The sequence below is a fragment of the Astyanax mexicanus genome, chromosome 4 (genome assembly GCF_023375975.1).
Source record: "Astyanax mexicanus isolate ESR-SI-001 chromosome 4, AstMex3_surface, whole genome shotgun sequence".
Classification (NCBI taxonomy): domain Eukaryota; kingdom Metazoa; phylum Chordata; class Actinopteri; order Characiformes; family Acestrorhamphidae; genus Astyanax; species Astyanax mexicanus.
The window spans coordinates 33,797,656-33,823,624 of record NC_064411.1 but is presented as its reverse complement, the minus strand read 5'-3'; the positions used below and the strand labels follow the sequence as shown (position 1 = coordinate 33,823,624).

General features: G+C 39.3%; 1 protein-coding gene across 2 annotated transcripts in view; it reads left to right on the top strand.

Annotated features, from left to right (window-relative positions):
- amotl1 (angiomotin like 1) overlaps nt 1-18,058 on the top strand; it is a 31,048-nt gene extending 12,990 nt beyond the window's left edge. For both annotated transcript variants that reach the window (XM_022679204.2, XM_022679205.2), the window contains 9 exons: nt 677-821; nt 945-1,025; nt 3,917-4,062; nt 8,675-8,824; nt 9,089-9,282; nt 10,364-10,477; nt 10,934-11,127; nt 12,919-13,323; nt 14,780-18,058. In XM_022679204.2, coding sequence (XP_022534925.2) covers nt 677-821; nt 945-1,025; nt 3,917-4,062; nt 8,675-8,824; nt 9,089-9,282; nt 10,364-10,477; nt 10,934-11,127; nt 12,919-13,323; nt 14,780-14,883 — 1,533 coding nt within the window. In that variant the 3' untranslated portion in view covers nt 14,884-18,058. The remainder of the gene's footprint in view (nt 1-676; nt 822-944; nt 1,026-3,916; nt 4,063-8,674; nt 8,825-9,088; nt 9,283-10,363; nt 10,478-10,933; nt 11,128-12,918; nt 13,324-14,779) is intronic.
- The last annotated feature ends 7,911 nt before the right edge of the window (nt 18,059-25,969 follow it).

The following is a 25,969-nucleotide window of genomic DNA, read 5'->3' as shown; positions in this document are numbered from 1 at the left end:
AGACCCGAATATTTATGTTTATTGAGCTGTAAACACTGTTTATTCTCTGCAAGAGAAGCATGAGCAGCTTCTTCCACAGCTACTGTAAAACATGGTTTAGGCATGCACACAAACATTCAGAGATTCATATTGTTCTCAAGTAAATGTGTTATGTTTGCATTGCTTACATGCTTTGCATATTTTATTATTATGATGATTTTTCATGAGCTTTATTTTTTTGCCATGCAAGTAAACCAGTATGCTTGACTAGGTGGCTATACTGTATACTGTGCTGTAAATGTGTTTACAGTACACATTTAAAATATTTAAAAGGGGACATTTTTTTCAATTTTTTTTATTGGTTTTAACAGTAATGGCATGGGGTAGAACATACACATTATGTGATAAACCCGAAGAAGCACCAACTCTACCCCCCACACCTCCCATCAACCAACCACCCCCCACATCATGTTCATAAAAGGGGACATTTTTGAAGCATGAGAAATAAATGGAAAGTGTTCCCACAGGACAAGTATTCACATACTCAATTTTCATTTTTCTTCATAGTAGGAATACTACATTCTGGGAATTCTGCCAATATCTTCCAATTCTGTGCATCCCTATGAACATGTAAGTAACCTCTCTGTCCTATATTTAACTGTTGTTTCTCTGTGTGTATTGATGTGTGTGTGTATAGTTGGAGGCTGAAGTGGGCTGCCTCTCTGACGCATACGAGGGTCTGGTAAAAAGCTCCTCAAAGAGGGAATCACTGGATAAAACCATGAGAATGAGACTGGAGGGGGAGATCCGACGCCTGCACGATTTCAACCGCGACCTCAGAGGTGAGGGGAACACCCTGGGGGTTCTTTTTCAGGAACCCCAAACCCCCCCAAACACACACATACACACAGTACTGTGTTTTGTATTTAAATGTTCTATTTATACTGATATTTTCTCCAATTTAGACCGATTGGAAACAGCCAATCGACAGCTGGCCAATCAGGGAGCAGAGGAGCAAGAGGAAAGCCGCCTTTACCTAACTGAGAGTGAGTGATTAACCCAGAGTGCATACTGACCAAACACCAAACAAGTCAACACAAACCAGTGCCACGCCCCTTTACTCAGATTCACTCTGTTTTAGAATGTTCTCTTTAATTCACATATTTCTATTGATTTTATAAACTGATTTAAAATCAGTTTATTCACAGTGTTTTGGAATATTGCCATCTGTTCACAATAGTGTACATTTTTCTACTCTGTTTACTGTTCAATTCGAGAATATTATACTTAATTTGTGCTGTTTTAAAACATTGTTCTAGAACCTTCAGTTCCATTCACACTGTTCTAGAATATCAACTTACACTGCCCTTTGTACTCCTGTATTCACACTAGAAGGCCTTTTTCGTTCACAATGTTCTAAAATGTCCACTCACACTGTTCCCAGTTTTCATTAACATTGTGTCAGAATGTCTACTCACATTGTTCTAGAATTTCCGTTTACAGTTCTAATGTGGCCACTCACATTGTCCTAGAAGCTCCATTTCCATTTACAGTTGTAATGTGGCCACTCACATTGTTCTAGAATCTCTATTTTCATTCACACTGTTAGAGACTGAGACTCAGACAACCTTTATTGTCTTTCATAATACACAGTGTCTAGAATGTTCAATGTTCTAAAATGTTCACTTACATTATAGGATCTTCATTTTCATTTACACTGTTTTAGAATGTCCACTTACATTGTTCTAGAATTTCCATTTCCATTCACACTGTTTTAGAATCTTCACTTACATTGTTCTAGAATTTCCATTTCCATTCAAACTGTTTTAGAATGTTCACTGTTCTGAAATGCTCACTTACATTCTAGAATCTCCATTTTTATTCACACTGTTCTAGAATGTCCACTTACATAGTACTAGAATTTCCATTCACGCTGTTTTACAGTGTCCACTCACACTGTTCTCCATTTTCATTCACATTGTTCTAGAATCTCCATTTCCATTTACACTGAATGGAATGTCAACTCACTCGCTGGTCTGTGTTCTCCTCTATTTACACTTTTACACCCATTTTCATTCACACTGTTCTAGAATGTTCTTCTCTGTTTACACTAGTTGGCACATTTTTATTTACAGTGTTCTAGAGAGTCCACTAACGCTGTTCTCCATTTTTATTCACACTGTTCTAGAATCTTAATTTTCCTTTATTCTTTTCTAGAATTCTTTTCTGTTCACACTATTTTAGACCAAGCTAGTAATCCAGTTTAGCAAAGCTAAACGTTTAGCATGGCCAGTATTCTAGTGTTTTTTTCAGTTTTGACATTGCTGTAGAATGTCCATTTCCATTCACACTGTTCTAGAATGTTTTCACACTGTGAGTAATGTTCACAACACACTTCGTTTAGCTAGAAGAATTCTATATAGTACTGAGAAGGCTTGCAGAGACTGGTGATGTGCTCTGTAATGGGGTTGTTTTGGACTGGAATTATGAAAATGTTTATGTTAGGGGAAAAAGCTGGGTTTTGCCAGGAAAGAGGTTTTACTGTCTGTCTCTGTGGGCACACATTATGTTCAGCTTATCATGTCTGTATTACTACTGCTCTCTCTCGCTTTCTCTCTCTATCTCTCTGTTCAAAATGAGCAGATTTAATTATCTCATTTCCTGCAAAACCACAGTGACTGAATAAACAAACCCCACAGTAAGTAGCGCTGACAAATGGACTGCATTTAAAACTTGTACAGCCGTAAAACTCGGCTGCTGGGAGAATAGTAAGGATAATACAAACAAAGGGAGTTATAATAAAATAATAAGAGTGAGGGCATCTACACACAAACAGTATGAACAGAGTGAAAAGGGGCTATATGATAAATTTACCTTTATTAATTTAACTATTATATACAGACTTGTATCTGTTCTGTAATGCTGCAGTGACCCTGTTGGGTTTAGAACCAAAATGCACTGTTTGTTATTGATGATTTACTACTCTTTTCTCAATTCACATCTTTCAGAATGTCTGTTCCACTCACATTGTTCTAGAATGTCCACTCAGTGTTCTAGCATTTCCATTTTCATTCACACTGTTCTAGAATGTCCACTCACTCAGTGCTCTGTTATTTTCTGTTTATAGCAGTAGGCCCATTTTCATTCACTGTGTTCTAGAGTGTCCACTCACCATTAACACGGTTATTCAGTATTTTCATTTTGAATGTCCTTTTTTATTCTCATTTTTCTAGCTTGTCTGTTCCCATTTACATCGTTCTAGAATGTCCGCCTGCATTCTCGCTTTTCTAGAATGTCTTCACACGGTTCTAGAATGCCCCCTTCCATTTACACGGTTTTAGAATATCATCCAGCATATACACGGTTCTAGAATGTCTGTACCCATTGTTCTTTTACTTTCACACATTCTTACTGTTCTAGAATGTCTTTCTGCATTCACCAAGTTCTAGAATGTCCATTCAAATTTATACTGTTCTAGAACCTCCTACTCTATACACATTGCGAATAGACTATTTCATTCCCTCTGTTCTACAACCTTCATTCTATTTCCCGCTGTTCTAGACTGTTCACCTCTATCCACACTGTTCTGGAATGTTTCAGTACATTCACACTGTTCTAGAAAGTATTCCTTTCCTTACTGTCCCAGAAAATTCTTCTGCATTTACCATATTCTAGAATGTCCAGTCCTGTTTACATTGTTCTAGAATGTGAATCTGTTCCAGTATATTCTTTTTTCACCATGAGAATATCCTTCTGTATTAAAACACACACTGTTCTAGAATTCTCTTTTTTATTCACACTATTAAATAATCTTCTTCAGTTCCAATTATACTGTTTAACCATGACCTTTTAGTATCTGTGCTTTAAGCTCTATCTCTGTCCCCACCTTAGGAAGGAAAAGCGTAAAGGAAATGTGTGTGTTTTTTCTGTTTCTCAGGAAGGGAGAGTATAAAGGAGATAGAGCGGCTGGAGGTGGAGGCAGAGACTCTTCGCTCGGCCAATGAGGATCAGCGGAGGCATATTGAGATTCTGGAGCAGGCTCTGAAAAACGCCCAAAGCAAAGTGGTCAGGCTGGAGGAGGAGGTCAGTCCCGCACTCCGTAATGATTTGGGTTGATTTTAGTCCTTAGATTAAGGATTTATGATTCAAGACCATCATTATTCAAAATCATTAGAATGAACCCAAATAAATGTAAAGTCAGTTGTCAGTTAGAGTGTCTACCTGTAACTAACTTCATGTAACATTAGAATAAACCCAACTAAACATAAAGTCAAAAGTCAATAAAAGCACCTACCTGTATTGAATTCTATATAATATTAAAATTAACTCAAATAAACATAGAGTCAGTGGTCAGTAAAAGTGTATACCTGAAATTAGTTCTATATAACACTAAAATAATCCCCATTAAAATGTATATTATGCACATGCTGTAAGGTGGATATGGAGTAATTATTTGCTGTCAGTTCAGGCAGCAGGATTGCACAGTGGGGCAGAGAGGAGGAGGGTGGGGAAGAGCTGTGGAAAGAATTGGGTTTCACAGCAGCAATGTCTCACCAGAAGCTATTAATAGTTGAGAAATGCTGAAGCATATGTAGAGCTAGAACATCTGAGTCAGAGTTACACATTTGGCTGAAGATTGCTTCATTTGGTTGTGTTTTATTGGTGCTGGATGGGAAGTGGATAGGTTGATGCACACACCGTCTGTTTTAAACAGTGTTTTTATGACAAATGAACACCTTTTATTTGTCAGTTTTTGGCAATTTCCTGAAGGAAAACATAAAAGCCTTTATATTTGTTGTGATGGTGGGACTTATCAGCATTTAAACTTTTCACACTTTCAAACTTTTAAGCCCAATCTGTGCCAAATAGTTTCTGTAAGTGGGGATCTTTCCCAAACATACAAACTTAGCCATTTTGAGACCCCACCCCCCATAAGATACTACAGTGGTCACACAATGCTACCATCACTAAGAGGGTTTTTCTTCTTTAGAAAAAATTAAAACTCCCCCACATCTTTTCAAACTATTACTATTGCAACTACACTAAAGCTCAACATGCTTGGAGGAGAATACTAACAGCCAATTGTGTTCCATCAGCTAACAGACACCCATCCAGGCTATTGTTGTTCACATTGAGTGATTGATTGGGGATAGACAGGGTCATCCTACCCACCCAGAGATAGTGATGAAAGTTATGCTCTCTGGTAATCCTGGACATGGATGGCTGTGGGACCAACACCTGGGATCTAACTTAATATAAAGTGACCTAGTGTGGACAAAAATTCAGTATCATTACGTATTGCGATTTATCGAACAGTTAAATCTGACCTCACAATCTGATTGGTTGAGAAGTGTTTTAATCGTGCTGATATTTGTGATAACAGCACGGCATTATCACACTAAATCTGTATCACTCCGTGGATGTATTGCAGAGTTACGGCGTAAGACATTTTAGTATCACCTCCAGAAGCAGCATTAGCTTAGCACAGGCTAGTGCCCAGCCAAGGCACGCTTGCCCACAGCCCACAGTGCTGGCTCGTCAATCCATCAGTCACCTCGGCCGCAGTCTAATAACCGGCCACCAGCCATTCTAAGCTAATGCTAAGCTAATGCTAAGCTAAAGCAAGCTATGCTAACCTAACCACAGTCTTGCAGGTGCAGCTAGCTAACCAACACCACCCAGCCATCAGGCAGAAATGCTCGCAAACGTGCAAATTTTACCAACCCGCTTTACTTTCACTGTTCTTTGCTTATTCCTTATTTTGATTTCAAGCTAACCGTTGTAGTGTTACCCTGTATAAACCATATGCTGTTTTGTAGTTACAGTTCTATTAAAGTTCAATTGTTGTGGAACTACTTTTTGGCAGAAGGCACAGTCCGTATTAAAGCATATTTATTATGAATTTCTAGAGGTTCTTTCATTTATAAAAAAAAACAGTTGTATAAAGCAATAGAACCCTCAAGGTTGTGTGTTATTCGCAATAAGTTTTTTTAAACACGTTTCTGGTATTTCAATACATATAATTTACAGCATCTGTCACTGACTGACATTCATTATGGGGTGCAGTGCATGAATTGGCAAATTTACGTGTTGAGAAGTTTGGAGGCTTTCTTGGAACTTTTTCTGTATCTGTATACCGAAAAATAGTATAAGGCTGACCATACGGCCTCTTTTCCCAGAATACATCTTCTTTTTGAGAAAAAAAAAATAATTTTTGAATTATGCAATTATGTCCAGGATTTAACATTGATTAAAGTATTGCTGTCTTGTCACCGCGGGTGATCTAAATGAATCTATCAACTATTGTTCACACTGTTTTCAAATCTAACCAGTTGGTCACAGCCTAAAAATGCCTAAACACAAATAAGAATAAACACAAAAATTCTGAAACACTTAATTTCAAATAAAGTTTCAAATAAAAATGCACACACAGGGTCAGGCCACACAAGAATGTGAGAGTGGGCTCTCTCCCCATACCATCTGCCAGAACTAACACCGGACACCCCTAATTTACCCCAAGATAAATGGTAAATGTAAACTGATAACTAAAGTGACAATTAGAACACAAAATGTCTTGGCCCGGGCAGAATGCTGTTCTAGATCAGAAAAGGGGGAGGAGCCCTGACCATCTTACATTCTGTTACAGCCTGACCCTGGACCAAATCGTAACAGAATCTGGGGCTCGTCCGGGATCTGAACCCGGGACCTCTCACACAACACACAGACAGTTATAGCCTGTCTAAAACACACTAACTAAACTAAACAGGACTAAACAGTGTAAAGTTTTTAGTAAAACTGTAAAATATATATGGCAACTTCAGATGTTATTTAATAAATAAATAAATTGCTTAAATTTTATTTTTATATTAAAACTAATAAATAGCTTATCCATAGTTTTGAGATTGAAGCCCTACAGCAACAACCTACTGAACACAGTGGATCCATGAATCCAGTGTCACCCTATTAAATATGTAAGCATGTCAGTATAGAGCTAATATATTAGCTTGTAGCTAGAGCATTCAGTTAAAATAGAAAATAGTCCTCAGCATATTGCTAACCAACACAGACGTCTATTAGCTGAAATAACAGAATTAACTGCTAGCGTTCACAGCTAATGGGTGTGAACTGAAAATGGTCAATTTGAAAAGAAAACACGTAAACAGCTACATTCCCGACAAACATACATTGTATTTAAAATTTTTAACAAATAATCAAATAAATGTTGGCAAATTATGCTCTCCACACAAATAAGTATGCTTTAATGAACACGAAGCTAGTAATGCTAACTTTACATGTACAGTTAGCACACAGCTGGTTTATCAGCCCTAAACCACATTAGGAAAGTAAAAAGTAAGAAAACGGACTCAAAAGTAAGCAGACTAGCTCCACATTTGGATGGACATTGTGAGTGGGTTTCTGGAAGGAACAGCTTGTGCAGTTTGTACCCCATCTGTTGTTGCACTGGGCTGGTATTTGCATTTCCCAAAACCTCTTACCATAACAGCTATCATTATATGGCAGAGTAAAGCTCTGTGTGGAAACAATCTATCGTTTTTTACCTTGTTTTTTTGCAGATGTGCCAGAGCAGCGCCTAAACACCTACTCTATACTTTCAAAGATACCAAAACCTTAAAGCAGTGTACCTAAAAGACCAAAAATCCTATTTAGACCATCCCTTCTACAGCTACAGGAGATAAGAGGCTAATTTACTCTCGTTGACAGAAAGTGAGGCATCAGGAAGTAGTGGTTGGAATCAGAAAACACTTTATTTGTATGAATTTGATTATTGTTTATGTAAGTGATTACCATATAAGAGCAAAAGGATGTGTATACTAGGGGTGAGGGATTTTCACATGAGTAGTTGGGGCAGTGTGTGTTGCTTCACAGCAAAAACCGGATTAAAATGATTCTAGTCCACAGCATGCCACAATTCTTATTAAAAAAACGAAGACGATCAAGGCTGGCTGAGGGACATTAATTGAAATAATTGTCTTGATACTTTCAGTCCAATGATGTGTCCCCACTCAAAGTCTGTCAACTAGGGGTTGTAAATGTTCAGCAGTGAACGATATCTCACTAAGAGGTACACTATTTAAGCTTAGACTTTTAGAGTCTTTTAAAAGGGCAGTCGGGCCCACAAATAGACTTTTATGTAGTCTTGTGGCAAGACCCAGTCTCTAATTGAAACACACCTGTGTTCATTTATGTATTTTCCTGAGATGTAACTGCATTCCGAAATTTGCAGCTCGCGAAAAAAAGAAGAGACCACTTAAAGTCCTCTGGAATATAATCAAGAGGAAGATGGATGATCACAAGCCATGAAAGCAAGCTGAACTGCTTGAATTTTTGCACCAGGAGTAAAGGCATAAAGTTATCCAAAAGCAGTGTATAAGACTGGTGGAGGAGAACATGCCAAGATGCATGAAAACTGTGATTAAAAACCAGGGTTATTCCACCAAATATTGATTTCTGAACTCTTAAAACTTTATGAATATGATTTTTTTTTTTGCATTGTTTGAGGTCTAAAAGCTCTGCATCCTTTTTTCATTTCTGCCATTTTTTTTCAGAGTTGTAAGTGTAGGTTCTATCCCACCCAGTTATACACATTTATCATGGTGCTAAATGCACACGTTTTGCATATTTTTTTACAAGTGCTAACCTCCTGTTCTCCTGTGTGCCCTGTCTGTGTGTGTAGTTGGGGAAGAAGCAGGTTTATGTGGAACGGGTGGAGCGGCTCCAGTTGGCTCTCGGCCAACTCCAGGCCGCCTGCGAGAAACGAGAACAGCTGGAGAAACGCCTGCGAACTCGACTGGAGAGAGAACTGGAAGCATTGAGAACACAACAGGTACTCACACACACATGCATATATAGTAGTACTAGTAGTACTTATGTAAGATGTATGTTTCATTTGTATTGTATGTACAAATATAATGACTTGCTGTATATAGTAATATATCCCATATGTGTTCTTTATGTATCTGCTTGTAATGCAGTTGTTAGTTCATGGCTACAGCAGGGTGGTGTCTGTGGCGAAGCCTTTCGAAAACCAGTAATTACCTCACCCAGTATCAGCCCTAACCACCACTTATATATGTGTGTGTGTGTGTAGCGTGCTGGTATGGGCATGGCTCTTCCTGCTGTGTGTGAGTCGAGCGCCCCGGCCCTGCTGGACTTGCTGAGGGAGAGAGAGGAGAGGATTCTGGGATTGGAGGCTGATATGATGTGCTGGGAGCAGAAATATTTAGAAGAGAGCGCCATGAGGCAGTTCGCTATGGAGGCAGCGGCTACAGCCGCAGCACAGAGGTACACTCTAACACACACACACACACACACATACACTCAAACACAGGCACTCTTTTTGACCTGCGCAGTGCTAAATTAACAATACGGGTGTTCAGTACTGTGCTGTGTTAATTTAACACTACACTACAAATTGGCCATGTACACAATTATCCCTCCAATTACCTTTGCAATTAAAAAAAAATAATATCAGCAATTTTGTGCTTCATATTTAATGACTTTTCCTAATCAAAATGAGGACAACCTAAAATGAAATGAATGTGATAAAACAGTTTTATATATAGTTTATATTGCCCATGCACATTTTATACGAACCTTTGTTCTTAGCCAGGCTGGATAAAACATGCAAAACATAAGAAATATTAATAATTTACACACATTTGTTTTGGCAGATAATATTGAGGTCACTATGATATGCACTATTATAATTTTCACAAAAAAAGATTTTTGCATCTGCTTTAGGCCCTAGCCTACCAACAGCATATCTGTAATAATGCAAGAACCACGGATAGTACAACAAACAGATATAAACATTACACCCCTAAATTTTGAGTATTTATATTCAAGCATTACATAAAAAGCTTTCATGTTTGATAAGGAACATTTACTGAAAAGCATAATTGTAATTGTAATAGAAAGTATAGAACAATAGTCAAGTAAATCTGCGACTGTAAAAATACAATAAATAAAATCATAAAATTGGCTCTTTCCTGAACTTCCTTAAAAAAAATCTATATTTTCCTGAATACAAATCAAACAGTTCATGTCCTCCAAACCTTTAGTTTCGTTATGTTTGTCCAGTTTTTATGTCTATTTTCAAACCTGCAGAATTTGGGTTGATTCCTGTTACTGATCTGGAATTATTAAGTGGAGCAGACAGTGAACAGGAAGCTTCTCCAAGTGTCCTGTAGGAGATTTTAAAGCCCTCAAGTTATTTTACTGCAGAAAAAAGGGTTTTGTATTACCTACGCTTGTAGCCTGTATATGGGTCAAGGCATGTTAATAGGTTAATTATGATCATTTTCTGGGGACATAAATTGCTGGAATTGAGGGTGTATGTGTGTTTGTGTGTATATGTGTATAGGGACACTACCATTATCCAGCATTCTCGCAGTGGCAGCTACAGTGATGGTTGTCTATGGCAACACGATGGGGAAGATAAGACACACAATCGCCGGTGCCAGGACATAGAGACCAGGTACACACACAGACACACACAAACCTTTCCTGATTGTGTTTGGCTCAATGTACTGCATAAGTTGTCCTACATCCTGCCACTGACTGCAACTGGTTCAATGTGAGACCCCTCCCACTGACTGTCATTGGCTCAAATCCCTGCCTCATTTATTCTGGGACTCCTCCCCCTTGTTGTGATTGGTCATAATCACCAACTCATTTATTCTGGGACTCCTCCGCCTGACTGCTATTGGTTTTTATCATCACCCTGTTTGTGAAGATGCTTATCCAAATTGTGATAGATCCTAATCACTGTCTTGTTTATGTTAAGACCTCCCCCTGACTGCAATTGCCCCTAATCACTGCCTTCTTTGTTCGTGGATTCCTCCCCCAAGATTGAAAGTTGTCCTAAGTGGTCATTCAGTTTTGTGGAGAAAAACTATTTATTCATGCAGTTGTTGTGTATGCGTGTGAATAGGATGAAGGATTTGCACGCTCAGCTTTTAGAGAAGGATGCCATGATCAAAGTCTTGCAGCAGCGTTCACGCAGAGACTCCACCCCTTTACGCCCCGCCCGCTCCACACCATCCATCACAGTGGCGACCGGCCTACACTCCCGCCAGACGTCACACTCCGAGAGAGCAGAGCTGCAGAGCTGGAAGGGGAGCGCTAGTGAGTACACAAACACATAAACAGACACAATACTGACAAGCCTGTCTACTGTTACTGTTAGCATTACCGCTTTGGCCTGACTGTTGGCATCCTGGCCATCTTAACCCATCTAAGCCCGACTGTTAGCATTAAGGCTAACCCACTACTTGAAGCTTCATAACTCCGGTCCAGAATAATCTGAAGACATGATATCATATCAAACTTTCTCTATCAACAAGCCCTCTGTCTGTTCAACGATCAACAAGAAAATTTAGAAACTCGTTTAAATCCCATAGCAGCCACCCAGTGCGAGTGTACTAGTCTGTAAACCATCATATCTGTATTTTTACTTACACCCATGGACACACAACTATGTCCATTTTGCTCTAAGAAAGGAAAAATAGAGATTTTGAAACTAAGGCCACCTCAGATGCCCCTGACCCAGTTTAAGCTGCTTTTATAAATTCAGCACCATGAGCGATGAATCACAGGACAAACCAGGTTTTTTGACGTTTGTCAAAAAGAACAGGTCGCTTGAACAGAACTGTTTAGTCCTCTTAGATATAAACTAAACCATCGGCAGAAGCAACATTGGTAAACAATGTAGGGTTGTCATGATACCAGAATTTTGACTTCGATACCAATACCAACTGTAATATTACGATTTTCTATACCAAAAAGATACTTAGAAGAAGAAGAAAAAAACACATCAATAAAATTGTCTGATCATGAAGTAATTTCTGACAGGCATTTCATGATGCTATATCAGATTTCTAAACCCAGATTTTTTAACTGTATACACAGGCACTTGGTCCATGCAGATGTATTGAGCTACAGCTCTGTTTAGTCTTTCTGTTTCTTTGGAGGATTTATCATATTTTCTGTGTCTGTGTAACACAGATGTAATGGTTCCCTGATTGTGCAACTCCACAACAACGTCCCTGGCCCTGAGTAGGCAATTCTATGGATTTTTCTGCATGATGTCTGCATAATTTAATGTTTGAGATCATATGAGAACATATTCAGGGGGGCTTGGTGTGTTGTGCAGCTTTATTAACAATAACTGGTTAAATATTTAGACTGATATGGGCAACTCTTGATCACATTTATTGAGCTACACATTAGGGATGTGCCTAACTGTGTCATAAACGATAATATCGCCAACATTTCTTGTGGTGATGTGATACAGCCTCACCTTGGAGCTGTAGAGGTTCCCAATTTGTATTATTTTTTAATGTGGTCATTGTTGTTGTCATTGAGAATTAAACAGTTTCAGTGGTATTGGTGCGAGTAAATGTCTACTATCAAGACATCCCTAGTTTTGTTTACTCCAATAAATTAATAAAAATGATATTAATAGATTATTTCATTGATAATTTTTGCAGCACAAAGCCTTGCATGTAGCCCTCCACTACATTAATGATTCGTGATTTAGAATTTTTTGAGAAATCTTCTGAAATATGCTGAAAACTTTAAACTATAATAAAACAATGCCTCTGTCATCAGGTGGTGTATTCATAACCTTTTGTTTTAATAAGAATTAAACATCTTATCCATTATTAATTTAACCATTAATATTTAAACTGTCTGTGTAATCCCCTGTTAATTAAACCATTTTTTTTTTACATTTTTGTCATATTATATTAATATTAATGCAGATGTTGTCAGGTTAACAAGTGTTTGACGAGAGGCTTTTGATATCACTGTATTTTCATAGTGATGCAATTGTAATTAAATTATGATGCAGTGTATTTGTGAGGTTTATTAATACGTCTTTATGTTTATACATTACTCATATTTATCCATACACAGGTGTGCTGCTGGGAAAGGAAAGCATGGAGCATCTCACTCCCTCGCTCCCCTCGTTCTCTGCCTCCCTTTCATCCCTCCCTCCCTCTCACTCTTCACCTCTCTCTCCGTCCTTCACCTCTACCGTTCCTCCCTCTCTCTTCTCGTCCCTTGTCCACTCCTTCCCTCTCCCATCATCAGTGACCTCATCCTCCTCTGTCCCGCACTCGTCCTCCACTCTCCCTCTCTCCTCCTCCTCTGCAACTCTTCCCCACTCCTCCTCCCTTCCTCCACTGCCCCCTCCCCATTCCTCCTCTCTTCCTTCCACTCCTATTTTATCCTTCCATTCTAAATCACCTAGCAGAGACAGCAGCACCCAGACTCTCAAAGCCACGCCCCCTACAGGCCGATTCAAACCTGGGAAGACAGGTGAGAGGAGAGGAGAGAAGTTTACTTATTTATTTTTACACTGAAACTGTGAGGCTAGTGTAGCTAAAAAGTAATGGGGGAATATACCATACCAGTAAGCATCATGATGTAGGACATGCTGTTATTACAAGTGTAATGATTTGCTTTATTTTTTATTAAATGGTCGAGCCTAAAACTATAAACTGTACATATATGTGCCTGTAAAATTAAATGACTGAGAAAATTTGCTTTTAAGTTTTCAGTTTCTTGGAGCATTGAATACAGTGGCTTGCAAAAGTATTCATAGCCCTTGAAATTCTTTTTGAATTCTGTCACATTACAACCGGAAACTTAAATGTAAAAACCAACAAAAAGTAGCACATAATTGTAAACTGTTATAAAATAATAATAAAATAATAAATGGTTTTAAGAATTTTAGTGAAATAAAAATCTGAAAAGTGTGACGTGCAAAAGTATTCACGTTTACTCTTAAAACCCCTAAATAAAATCCAGTGTAATCAGAAGTCACCTAATTAGTTAACAGAGTCCAGGTGTGTGTAATTTAGTCTCCGTTCTTAGAGAACACCAGTAAACAACCAGCATCATGAAGACCAAGGAACTCACCAGACAGGTCAGAAATAAAGATGAGGAGAAGTTTACAGCAGGGTTAGGTTATAAAAACATATCCAAAGCTTTGAACTTTATGGAAGAATGGCAAGAAGAAACTCATTGTTGTAAGAAAGGCATGAAGAGTGGCGTTTGCAGTTTGCCACAAGCCAAAGTTGATCTTTTAGGCCTAAATGCAAAGCGCTATGTGTGATGGAAAAGTAACACCGCTCATCACCCCTGAACACACCATCACCACTGTGAAACATGGTGGTGGCATCTGGAACAGCAGGGACAAGGATGTTGGTTAGAGTTAATGGGAAGATGGATCTAAATACGGGGCAATCCTGGAAGAAAACCTGTTGGAGACTGGAAAGGAGATTCACCTTCCTGCAAGACAATGACCCTAAGCATACAGCCAGAGCTACAGTGGAATAGTTTAAATAAAGACTTTTAGCTGTATTTGCAATGAAAGGTGGCTCTACTAAGTATTGATATGGGGGGGCTGAATACTTTTCACTTTTCAGATTTTTATTTGATTAAAATTTTGAAAACCATGTATCATTTTCATTCCACTTCACACTTATGTGCTACTTTGTGTTGGTCTATCACTTAAAATCTCAAAAATGTTAAAGCTATATAAATACTTTTGCAAGACACTGTACAATGCTAGCCACAATACAAAACAATTTTGAACCAGTACAGTGTAGCACATTGTGTAGCTACACCTGTAAAAATTTACAATAAACAAATGTTTAGGCTGATTAACATCACTTAGCATTTGTATTACCTTACACTGACAAATTGTGAGTTAATTTTTCTGAATTTTGATTGTAGATGGTATTTTGATTGTATATCTCTGTTCATACAGATTCTCTACCCAGTCTGATCAAGTCCACAGACAGTCCACCTGTCACGGCTACGGGCCAGAAGATCAGACTGCCAGACTCGGACCTGGTTGAGATTCTAATCTAACACCGAAACATAAAGAACTCTGAAAACAGAGCTCTGCACTGGAGGAAAGAGGCTCAGCGAGAGTGACTTCAGCAGTGATTTGACTTGATCAATCAAACTTACTGAATTTAATCATTTTTAAAAGGACAGTAAAAGAGAAAGCTATATATAGCGATGAAAAGAGAACAGTAAATCAGATCGTCATAAATAATTTCTTCTGAAAGGAAAGTCGTTAAAAAGAGAGAGAGAGTGAAGTTGAAAGACAGAAGGTGGTAGACAGATAGATGACATGAAAGAAGAGGGAGAAAAAGAGAGGTAAATGTGGATTGATCAAGGTGTTTGTACCTCAAGGGCAAAAAAGAAAGTGTAGTAGTGTGTCGATCTGTTCTGAGATTAATGATGTGTCAGATCTTATCTGATCAAAGTAATCTGGTCTTCCACGGCTCTTTCAGCCAGTGAGCCAATCCAGGCTCTGCCCACAAATGCTTTCTTCCATTGCTACAGGTGTCTGATTGTACCAGCTGTAAGCAAACGCCATAGCCCAATGTGTTTCATTAAAACAAGTGATTGGTTCGACAGAAATTATTTTTATGCTAATATATCACAATTTTGCAGGTCTAAACCCAAACAAACGCCCTCTAGTGGTAAAAAAAAAATAAAATTTAAATATATATAAGAATATAAAATATTTTTAAAAATCCGGTTTCTTTTCTGTACGATCTGCACCAATTGATGATGAATCAGTGAAAAAAGTCTCTGATCTGATCTGACCTAGCCTTAGCAACCAGCTTGTTACCATAGCAACCACTTAGCAGTGGGCTCAGCTAAAGTTTAGCAGCCAGCCTGTTGCCAAAACAGCCACCTAGCAACCTCTCTGCAATTCCAAGGCAGCAACCAACGAAAACAACTTTAGCAATCAATAGCTAAAGTGTAGCAGCAGCACCTTAGCAACCACCAAGCAACACTTTAGCAACAACCTGTTACCAAATCAACCACCCTGTGTAACATAGCAACTACCTAGCAATACCGTGGCAACCAACTGGTTTCTATAATAACACCTAGCAAAATTTACTTAGCAACAAACAGTAGCTAAAGTATTGCCACACCTTAGCAAACAACAACTGTACCATTTCACCACCTCGGCATCCACTTGGCTACACCTTAGCAACCAACTGTATCATAGCAACATCTCAGCAACCACCTAGCAACACCTTAGCAACCAACTGTATCATCTGTATCACTGTACCTAGCAGTGCCTTGGTAAACCATAGCTACAGTTTTGGCACACCTTAGCACCCACCAAATAACACCTTGGCAACCACCTAACAGCAACAGTCACAGTGTCTTCAGGAATCGGTCTATATACAGACAGGCAGACACTCGTAATAGAAATAATGTACAGGGCCAAGAAGCACAGTTTCAAACAGCAGCACCGTAATTCATGTAATTGCTTTGGAAAGGCTCTGCTTGTTCAAGTAGATGTTAAATTAGCGTTTTAATCTAAATGGCTTTTGAATGAGGTTTAAGACAGGGCAGCCAATCAGAATGCACCTTATGTCTTAAAGCAGATTAACTGTTTTAAAATGCTGAAATAAATTATATTTTTGGTGCCTAAACCCATGATTTAGTAATTAACTGATGTTTTGTGGGCGGAGCCTAGATAGGTCAACTGGGTGATGCCAGTTATTGTTAGATCATTATTTTAGTGACTACAAAGTAATGTTTGTGTATGAGTGTGTGTGTGTGTGTGTGTTTGAATTGTGAAGTGGTGTGTGTGTGTTAGTGTGTGCGTCTGTCTTTATGTTCGGCTTGGTTGCTTTTTCCAGTGTGCCTTGAGATTATTACAGTATTATTACTGTAAACATAAACAGATTACCGTAAAGGCACTGCAGTATCATAATTTATATGACATGTGCCTACCACCCTATTTTTAAAAATACTCTCAAACGGGTAATTCTGCTACGGCAAAGAACATTCACTGGTGCTTGAAAGTTTGTGAACTTTTAGATTTTTCTTTATTTCTGCATAAATTTGACTTAAAACTTCAGCAGATTTTCACACAAGTCCTAAAAGTATATAAATAGAACCAATTCAAATAGGAAATTATCCAGTATTACATATCTGTGAGTGGCAAAATAATGAGTACCTTTAGGATTAACAGATTATTTGAAGGTGAAATAAGAGTCACGTGTTTTTTTTAATTAATAGGATAACAGTCAGGTATGAGTCAGGTGTGGAGCTCTGTTTTATTTAAAGAGTAGAGATTTATCACAGACCGATCTTCACAACATGTTTGTGTAAGTGCATCATGGCATGACAATGAGATTTCTCAGGAGCTCAGAAAAAAAACTAAAATTACAATACCATCTCCCAAGGGTTTGGACTCTATCAATCCACAAATGGAGGAACAAACATTTACAAACGTCATAACTGTCCTCAGATGTGGTTGACCAACACAGATCATGCCAAGAGAAAGGTGTGTAATAAGCCATGAGGTCACAAAGGAACCCAAGGTAACTTCTAAGCAACTAAATCTCACATTGAGAACAATGAACAACAATGGTATTCACGGCTGAGTTACAATGAGAAAGCTGCAATAATGTTTTATTAACGGAGGAGATCAAAATAAGGAACTTTAGATCTATCTTTGAGCTGAATCTCTAAAGAACATGGGTCATGCAACAAGACAATGACCCTAAGCACTCAAGTTGTTCTACCAAAGAATGATTAGAGAAGAACAAAGGCAACGACCAGGTCAAATATTTCTGTCTCATTTGTTTAAATAGGGTTCTTCTTGTATATTTTGGAACTTAGATAAAAATATGTTGCAGTTTTAGATCCAGTTAATGCAGAAATATAGTACAATCTAAAGGGTTCACAAAGCACAATTTGTATCACAATTTAATTATGTTTTATTGGGTTTCCGGCAGTGATAAACAAGAGTATTGCCACTCTCACTGTATTTGTCTTATCACACTGTACTTTTTGGTCCTCACATTTCTGCTTTTGTGTTTAGATCATTCCAAGCAGAAGCGCTTTTGCATGATAAAATATTGAGTATTGTGTTTATGTTGGCTTTTATAGCGTAGATCTGAACTGTTATTGTATATACAAGAGCGGAGCTGTAGATTTTATTGTCTGATAAAAGATGTTTTGGTATTTTGCAGTAAATAATTGTGCCTTATCAAAGTTTAAACCCTTGTTTTTTGGCTCATTTCTTTTACTCCATTTTCCCCTGCATGCCTACAGTTCTGTGTAAGTAAGTGTCTGTCCATCACGATCAGGGCTTCCAGGGCTTGGTGTAATACACAAAGTTAGGCTTTACTGCCACCTGCTGGCTAGATAAGAGCAAATGATTTTTACTGAATGGAGAAGGTGCATAGCCTGTAGTTTAAAAAGCAACAAAAGGCTCATTTATCATTTTTATGTATGTTGTATGTAAGTTGTCATAAAACACACATTTACATATTATACATAAGTATAAACACAATATACTAGTGCATCTAAAAATAAATTAGAATATTATTGAAAAGTTACTTTATTTCAGTAATTCAGTTAAAAATGTGAAAGTCATATATTATATAGATTTATTACATACACAGAGTGATCTATTTTAAGTGTTTATTTCTTTTATTGTTGACGATTATGGCTTACACCCAATTAAACCCCAAAAATCATAAAAAATAATAGTATATAAGACCAACTGGTACTTTTAGCAGTATGGGCAGTGTGCCAAATCCTGCTGGAAAATGAAATCTGCATCTCCATAAAAGTTGTCAGCAGAGAGAAGAAGCATTAAGTGCTGGGGAAAACACTGCACTGATTTTAGACTTGATAAAACACAGTGGATCAACACCAGCAGATTACATGTCTCTCCAAACAAACCGTCACTGATCATCAGTAAATTTTACATTTAATTTGAAAATCAAGGAAGCAGAGTCTGGAGGAAGAGTGGAGAGACACACAGTCCAAACTGCTTGAGGTCTAGAGTAAAGTTTCCACCAATCAGTGATGGTTTGGAGAGCACATCTGGATGACTGATTCACTGAATAGATGATGGGTTCCCTGACCTAGTGACCAGATAACTGGCTCCGACACTGACTGTGTGACTGAATGACTGGCTCACTGACTGGATTGCTGTTTCACTGACTCTCCACTTGATGGCACACAAGCTGAATAACTGAATGGCACGTGGCCTCAGTATAGTAGATATACCAATATACCTTAATATGCTAGTGAACTAGCAGCCATAGTGGGTCGATCTGCTTATACACAAGCAGAAATATGACATTTAAGGTTGTTAATCTGTAATATAGGTTTTTTTTTAATTTAAAGATGTGAGTGTGAAAGTTATACACAAATATCTTAATCGGGGTTCTGGTAAAATATTGCAGTTCATTTTATTTAGAACCACTGAAAGAAATGAGGAATAATTACCTCACCTTTTCACCCTCAGCATAGACTAATTTTAAACACACCATTTGCATAAATAGACACATTAAAGACAGGCCTCAGTACTTTTGTCCATTTGGTTTTACTCTCAACTTTACTCTCCTGTGCTAATGCTGTAATATGCATAAATTTGTCCACCTGCGTTATTTGACCTTACTGAACCCCCTGCCCCCCAGCAGTCGTTTTGTAGGAGCGTGTTGTTCCCAGGCGTTCTGAATCAAACTGAATCGCCGCCACCAGTGACCAGATGGTGGTGTGTAAGTGGATGAAGGGTGGAGGGCATGCTAACCGCTTCTGATGTTTTGACTTTTCTTGTAAGGGCAGCAGTGCTAATTAAAAACTGCGCTGTGTGTTTTTAAAGCAGCTTTATTTATGCAGAGTGGCTTTTCAGCTCTGTGGTCTCCTTAAACCTTTGATAGGTAAACGGTGTAAGTTTTAGCAGTTATGAGTCAATGTGGGCATATCTATTCTCTGGTACTCCAGTCTTCCTTAATGGGCTGGCTTCATCTCTCCATGAGCTTCTGATGTAATATTAATGGGAGTCAGCAGGTGTCCAGTTTTCTCTAAATTAAAAAAAATCCCACCATGTCACCTAGAAGAAAGTAAAGATATATGATTTACCAGGAGCAATAAATTATAAGATTTGTAGCCATTTCTTATAAAGACATTGTTCGTTGAGCTACACATACAGAAAGATGTAGAGTGTGACCCAACATGCCAAATATCTAGGCATGTACACATGGGTTGTAGAGGTTCCTAATAGTGTCCGATAATCCATCCATCAAAAGGATTTTTTGTATAGCAAAATGCAATATTGACTCACCTTGCACTATTTTCAATCTTCATACTGCACTCAGAATTGAACCATCATGGTTTTTGTTTCATGGTTGTGCCGAAGCTACCTTCGGCTACCTCGCCAAGCTTAACTTGCAGGTACGATGTCTCTTCGGTGTCAAACAAAAAAGAAATAATGCGTTTCGAAAACTACGGTGGCCGAGAAAGCCCAACGCAGTGCAAATTGAAAAGCGCTGCAAAAGCACAAAACACATCCATCAAAATTACAACACAGGCGCAGCAAATAGAAAAACGCGCTGCAACTAGAAAAACGCGCTGCAAATAGAAAAACGAGCTGCAAATAGAACCACAACACAACGGAAGTGAGTCACAACACAACGGAATTTTCCCGGGGGACCTTAAAAGATACTGTACCAGCTAAGCTGCGTCTTCAGTAATGTCTCGGACTTCACTATGTGTACAAAGGACAATAAGTGGCAAACAAGGCGTTTTGTGAAGCAGAACTTTTAATAATATGCACACAACCGTGGTAATCACAGGTAATAAACATAACTTACTTTTCAGAAGCTTGTTTGCCACTTATTGTCCTTTGTATACAGCTGGTACAGCATCTTTTAAGGTCCCCCGGGAAAATTCCGTTGTGTTGTGACTCACTTCCGTTGTGTTGTGGTTCTATTTGCAGTGCGTTTTTCTATTTGCAGCGCGTTTTTCTATTTGCAGCGCGTTTTTCTTTTTGCAGCGCGTTTTTCTATTTGCTGCGCCTGTGTTGTAATTTTGATGGATGTGTTTTGTGCTTTTGCAGCGCTTTTCAATTTGCACTGCGCTGGGCTTTCTCGGCCACCGTAGAAAACGGGTGCAAACAGGTGGAAAACCAAAACGGGTGGGAAACGGGCGGAGATTGAAAACGGGTGAAAAAAGGAAAACGGGTGGGAAATGAAAACGGGCGAGATATTAAAACGAGTGGAAAACGAAAAGGGGCGCGAAATGAAAACGGGCGGAAAATGAAAATGGGTGGAAAACGAAAGCGGGCGCAAAATAAAAAAAAGGGTGGAAAACAAAAACGGGTGGAAAACAAAAACGGGTGGAAACTGAAAACGGGTGGAAAACGAAAACGAACGAGATATTAAAACGAGTGGAAAACGAAAAGGGCCGCGAAATGAAAACGGGTGGAAAATGAAAACAGGTGGAAAACGAAAACGGGCGCGAAACGAAAACGGGTGGAAAACGAAAACGGGTGGAAAATGAAAACGGGCGCGAAATGAAAACAGGTGGAAAATGAAAACGGGTGGGAAATGAAAACGGGTGGAAAACAAAAACATGTGTAAAGCGAAAACGGGTGAAAACAGAGATCACGCAAAGTGTAAGCGAAGAAGACAACAGGCAGGGTGAAGAAAGGCTATCCTGGGAAGCAAAAAAATACACGAGGGAAGCACGAGGGAGGAGGAGCCAGGGGCGTAGCAGCAAATTCTGGGTCCTGTACACTCTCAATGTCAGTGGGCCCCTATCCATGTCAGTACACAAGGAACATGACAGAAAAAAAATCTGGATTTTCATGGGCCCCTCTACCTACTCAGGCCCTGGATAGTTAGGTCCACTTTTCCCTCCACTACCACCCCCATGCGTGCGATCTGTGGAGACCCATCCATTTACATATTTAGGTCCATCTTTTTATATATTTTTATATTCATGAGACTGAAGCTAAGACCTGTAGCCAAATGTGTGTGTGTGTATTTGTTTACTCATTTCCCGTGTCTCTGTGAATAGCAGCATTTCTATTACAGTTTAGGTATCTTTTGTAGAGTGTCAGTCACTGTGCCAGCTGCTATAAATTACATTCTTCTAAAAAGCACCTGCCACTCTCCACAGTTTACACATGCACACATTAGCAAAATAAAACAAATATCAAGATAAGAGTTGCCTGGATTCAAGTTGAGATACAGGTGGGCATGGAGGCAAACAGGTTCTGCCCACAGATGTTACAGCTGGGCCTGTAGATCCTGCAAAGCTGTTTCTGTAAATGCAAGATTGATGCTAAACCTGGCAACCAGGCAGGCCAAGGAATTGTCGCAATCTTTTGAAGACACTCTTCAGAAGCTGAGTTGCTGAGGGTGGATGAGTGGGTGTCCCTTGTATGACTACTAGAGGTGACAGACTGTCATTTTTGATTGCTCCCAAGATTATTAAACCAGCAGTTGGAGCAATGTCACCCTTCACAGCAAAGGCAGGATAGAAGCACTTACCTTGAGGCCTTCCTACTCAAACTCACTGTCGAATCCCAAACAGATCCTGGATACGAGAGTGATGCAGGCTGGCTGTTGGATGGCCTAGATGGCGGGCAGTTCATCGAAACAACCATCCTGCTTCTCTTAGTCCAATGATGAGCCCCTTTTACAAAGTCTGTCACCTAGGCACAGTGTCAAAGAGGCATGTCTAGCAGTAAACGATCTCTCACCAAGAGGTACACTACCCAAAAGTAGCATCTGGAAGCCTTTTTGTAAGGCAGTGGCAGCAAACATTTTTATGTCCTCTTGTGCCAAGACCCAGTGTCTAATCAGACCACAGCTGTAATCCTTTATATATCTGCCTTTAACATAACAGAGTGTCGAGTTTACTAGTGTAATAAGTTCCTGAGATCTTATATACAGTAAATATTTGGAGAGTTTAGGAATTGCCACCATTTTTCTACAAAGCCTCCTCATTTCAGGGGCTCAAAAGTAATTGGACAAACAATCTAAAAAGCTATTTTATGGGCTTCATGGACTATTTCATAGTTAATCCATCATCAGTTAAACAGGTAAAAGGTAAGGAACTGATTCCAGGTGTGGCATTTGCATTTGGAAGATGTTGCTGTGAATCCACAACATGCAGTTCACAACCTCCACCACATCCAGGTCAAGAATACTCTCCAGGGAGTTGGAGCATCAGTATCTAAGTATACCATAAAGAGAAGACTTCATTACAGCAAAGGCTTTGTAGAAACATGGTTGCAAATCCTAAACACTTCATGGGATAGTTTTCCATGTTCAATCCCTTAAATTAAATCTGAAAGTCTACACTTTAATTTTATGACCTTTGTTTCACTTTAAAATTCCAAGATGGTGACCTACATGTAATAATTTTTATTTTCTTTTAAACAGCTTAATAAAGCAAGCTTTTCTCTGTGTTTCCTTCAAAATCAAGACCATTTTGCCCTTAAAGTTTAAAGAAAACACACAAACACCTGCCAAACCAACACACACTTGTAACTACTCCCACAACAACAACACCAAACACTTGTAGAGCCCCCCACACACACCTGCTGCACACTACACTGGACACTTCCTTCTGCACCCCTCTCCCACCCTCAACCCTCTCTCCAGGCATGAGGTCACACTCTTCCCTTTTCATGCTAATTAGCTGCGGATCAGTGCACGCTTTTGTCCCAGCGAAATTCCCACGTCCGGACACTCGCGTGCCTCTCCGGCCGGACAGAGTAGGGGGGGTCTCCATCTGCCCCTCAGACATCTGCTCACACTCGCCGTGTGACGGAAGGATAATAGAAGTGCAGTTTGACTGCAGATGTCAACTTTCCACCACACAGCCCAGAAAACAGAGGAAAGAAAAACTACACAGCAAGGACAGACCCTACACTCACTGGCCACTTTATTAGAAACACCTACTGTATCTTGTGGTTCCAATCCCTGGCCACTTGATCAGAAACACCTACTGTTTATTCTGCTTCCATTCACTGGCCACTTTATTAGAAACCCTTACAGTATCTTGAGTTTCCCCTTACTGATGATGATGATGATTTCTGCTTCCATAATAGTCTAAGTGACATCCTGTGGCAGCAATCAGTCCTTCAGATACGACCCCCATTGGCTGCTTTCTTGGGCAGCATTCACCAATTTGTTCAGATGGCGTCTACTCTGGAAAGGTCCCAGGCCTGCTTGTTTTATATCTGCTCCGATTAGCTCAAGAAGATTTGTGCAATGTCGTCCACGTTTCCCTTGGTATTTTTTTTGGCTCCCACAACTGTGTATTCCAAGGCTCTTCTGGCTGGTGTTTCCGGATACATTCGGAGGATGTGACCAACAATTGACCACCGCATTGACCATCACCATTCCAGGACAGTGGCTTGCATTACATTTCTTGCACAGTGATTGGAGATGAGGCAGTGAGGCTATACGTGTCTGTGTGGTGATTTTCTGCAAATGGCTCCATAACAGACCAATGGAAATACAGTATGCATTGTATAATTTAGCCGGATCTCAAGAGAAATTTTGGATTTTCAGCCCAAGATCTTCCAGAGGGATTGGAACGCTATGTTCCCCAGGGTGTAGCGTAATTGGATGTCTGCCATACTGCAGAGTAGAGAGCCCAAAACATTGTTTTTGTGCCACTGTTCCTTGCCCCTGCTTGGTTGACCATCAGCCTCACATTCCGATGATTCAGCAAGATACACATGGGTTAACTTTGTCTTTTACTCAGTCATGAAGAGGTTATCTCTAAGGTGTGCTGCTGCAATGGATTGAAGCTGGCTGAGGGGTGGTTTTTCCTCATCTAGGAAGTCCACATCATCTCCATATTCCATTTCCAAGAGCATGCCGATGTCTGATACTGGAGGATTAGGCCGTGGTGATTTTTCTCATATCGTTGTTAGCGCTGCAGCCAGGTAACAGGTAAACAATATTGGGGAGAGACTGTCTTCTTGTGGAGATCCTATAGTAGTTTCAAACCCGCCTGACATTTCTTTGTTAATGTGAACTCTGAGTTGTGTACAGGCAAGGAGAGTGCGAATTAGCCTTCGTTCATCTTCTTAGTTCACCACTCACTGGCCACTTTATTAGACATATGGGACATTCCAGGATTTTGGTACGTTTCCTGTCCCACCACTTAAATTTTAAATGTACATATCCAAAATACATAAATGACTATTTTTTGTGAAAAATGTACTTGTTATAAGACAAACTGTAAAATATGATGGAAAAATAAGCTTCTTAGATATAATTCAAAAGGCAGAATACCTTTGGACCACCTCAAAAAATGGCCGTTTTCTCCTGTCCCACACATTGGGTGACCAACTCCTTTGGCAAAGTTTTTTTTCCAAATATGTTTGTCCAAGTTGTGTGTGTCACTCAGTGAACGCTGTGTAACCCTGTTACTCATATTGTAAGACTAATAATGAGTAGAGTCAAAATTTACTTTATATATTTATATAACCATGTTTGTCCTTGATCTTGTATACATAGCTAAATTTTACAGTTAGCATCTGTTCCTTAGCCTAGATTTGCGACCCTGTTACTCGCAACCTTGTTACTGTAAGTTACCAAATATATTGCATAATCTAATTTAAAAAAATGCTTTGATACCTGAGTCTATTACCTGTATTTAATAAATATATGACTAAAAATTATCAAATTAAAGATCAAATTTTCAGAAATGACCACCCCTGAAATGTACCAAAATCCTGGAATGTCCCATATATACTGTACATGTGCTTCCACTCACCAGCCTCATTACTGTATCTTGTATTTCCACTCACTAGTGGGCCACTTTGTTAGAAACACCTTCTACTTACACCCTGTAACCCTTGTTTATGGGAGAGAAGGCGCGTGAGTGGAGTGGTGGGGGTAGGGGGGGTAGACAGGACATCTGTTGCCTGTTTTTGAGATGTGTGTGAAAGAGAGAGAGAGTGAGAAAGGGAAAAGTAAATGCACGCGCGCGCTTTTTTTTAACTAATGTGTTGAATAGGGGCGGTGACCTGTCGCTCGTGAGCAATGGCATGCGCGCGCGCTCCCCTTGCGCGTGTGGGAAAACACACACCCTCTCGCGCATTCAAATGCAAATCCCGCGCGCTCTATAAATACGGGGCGAAGCT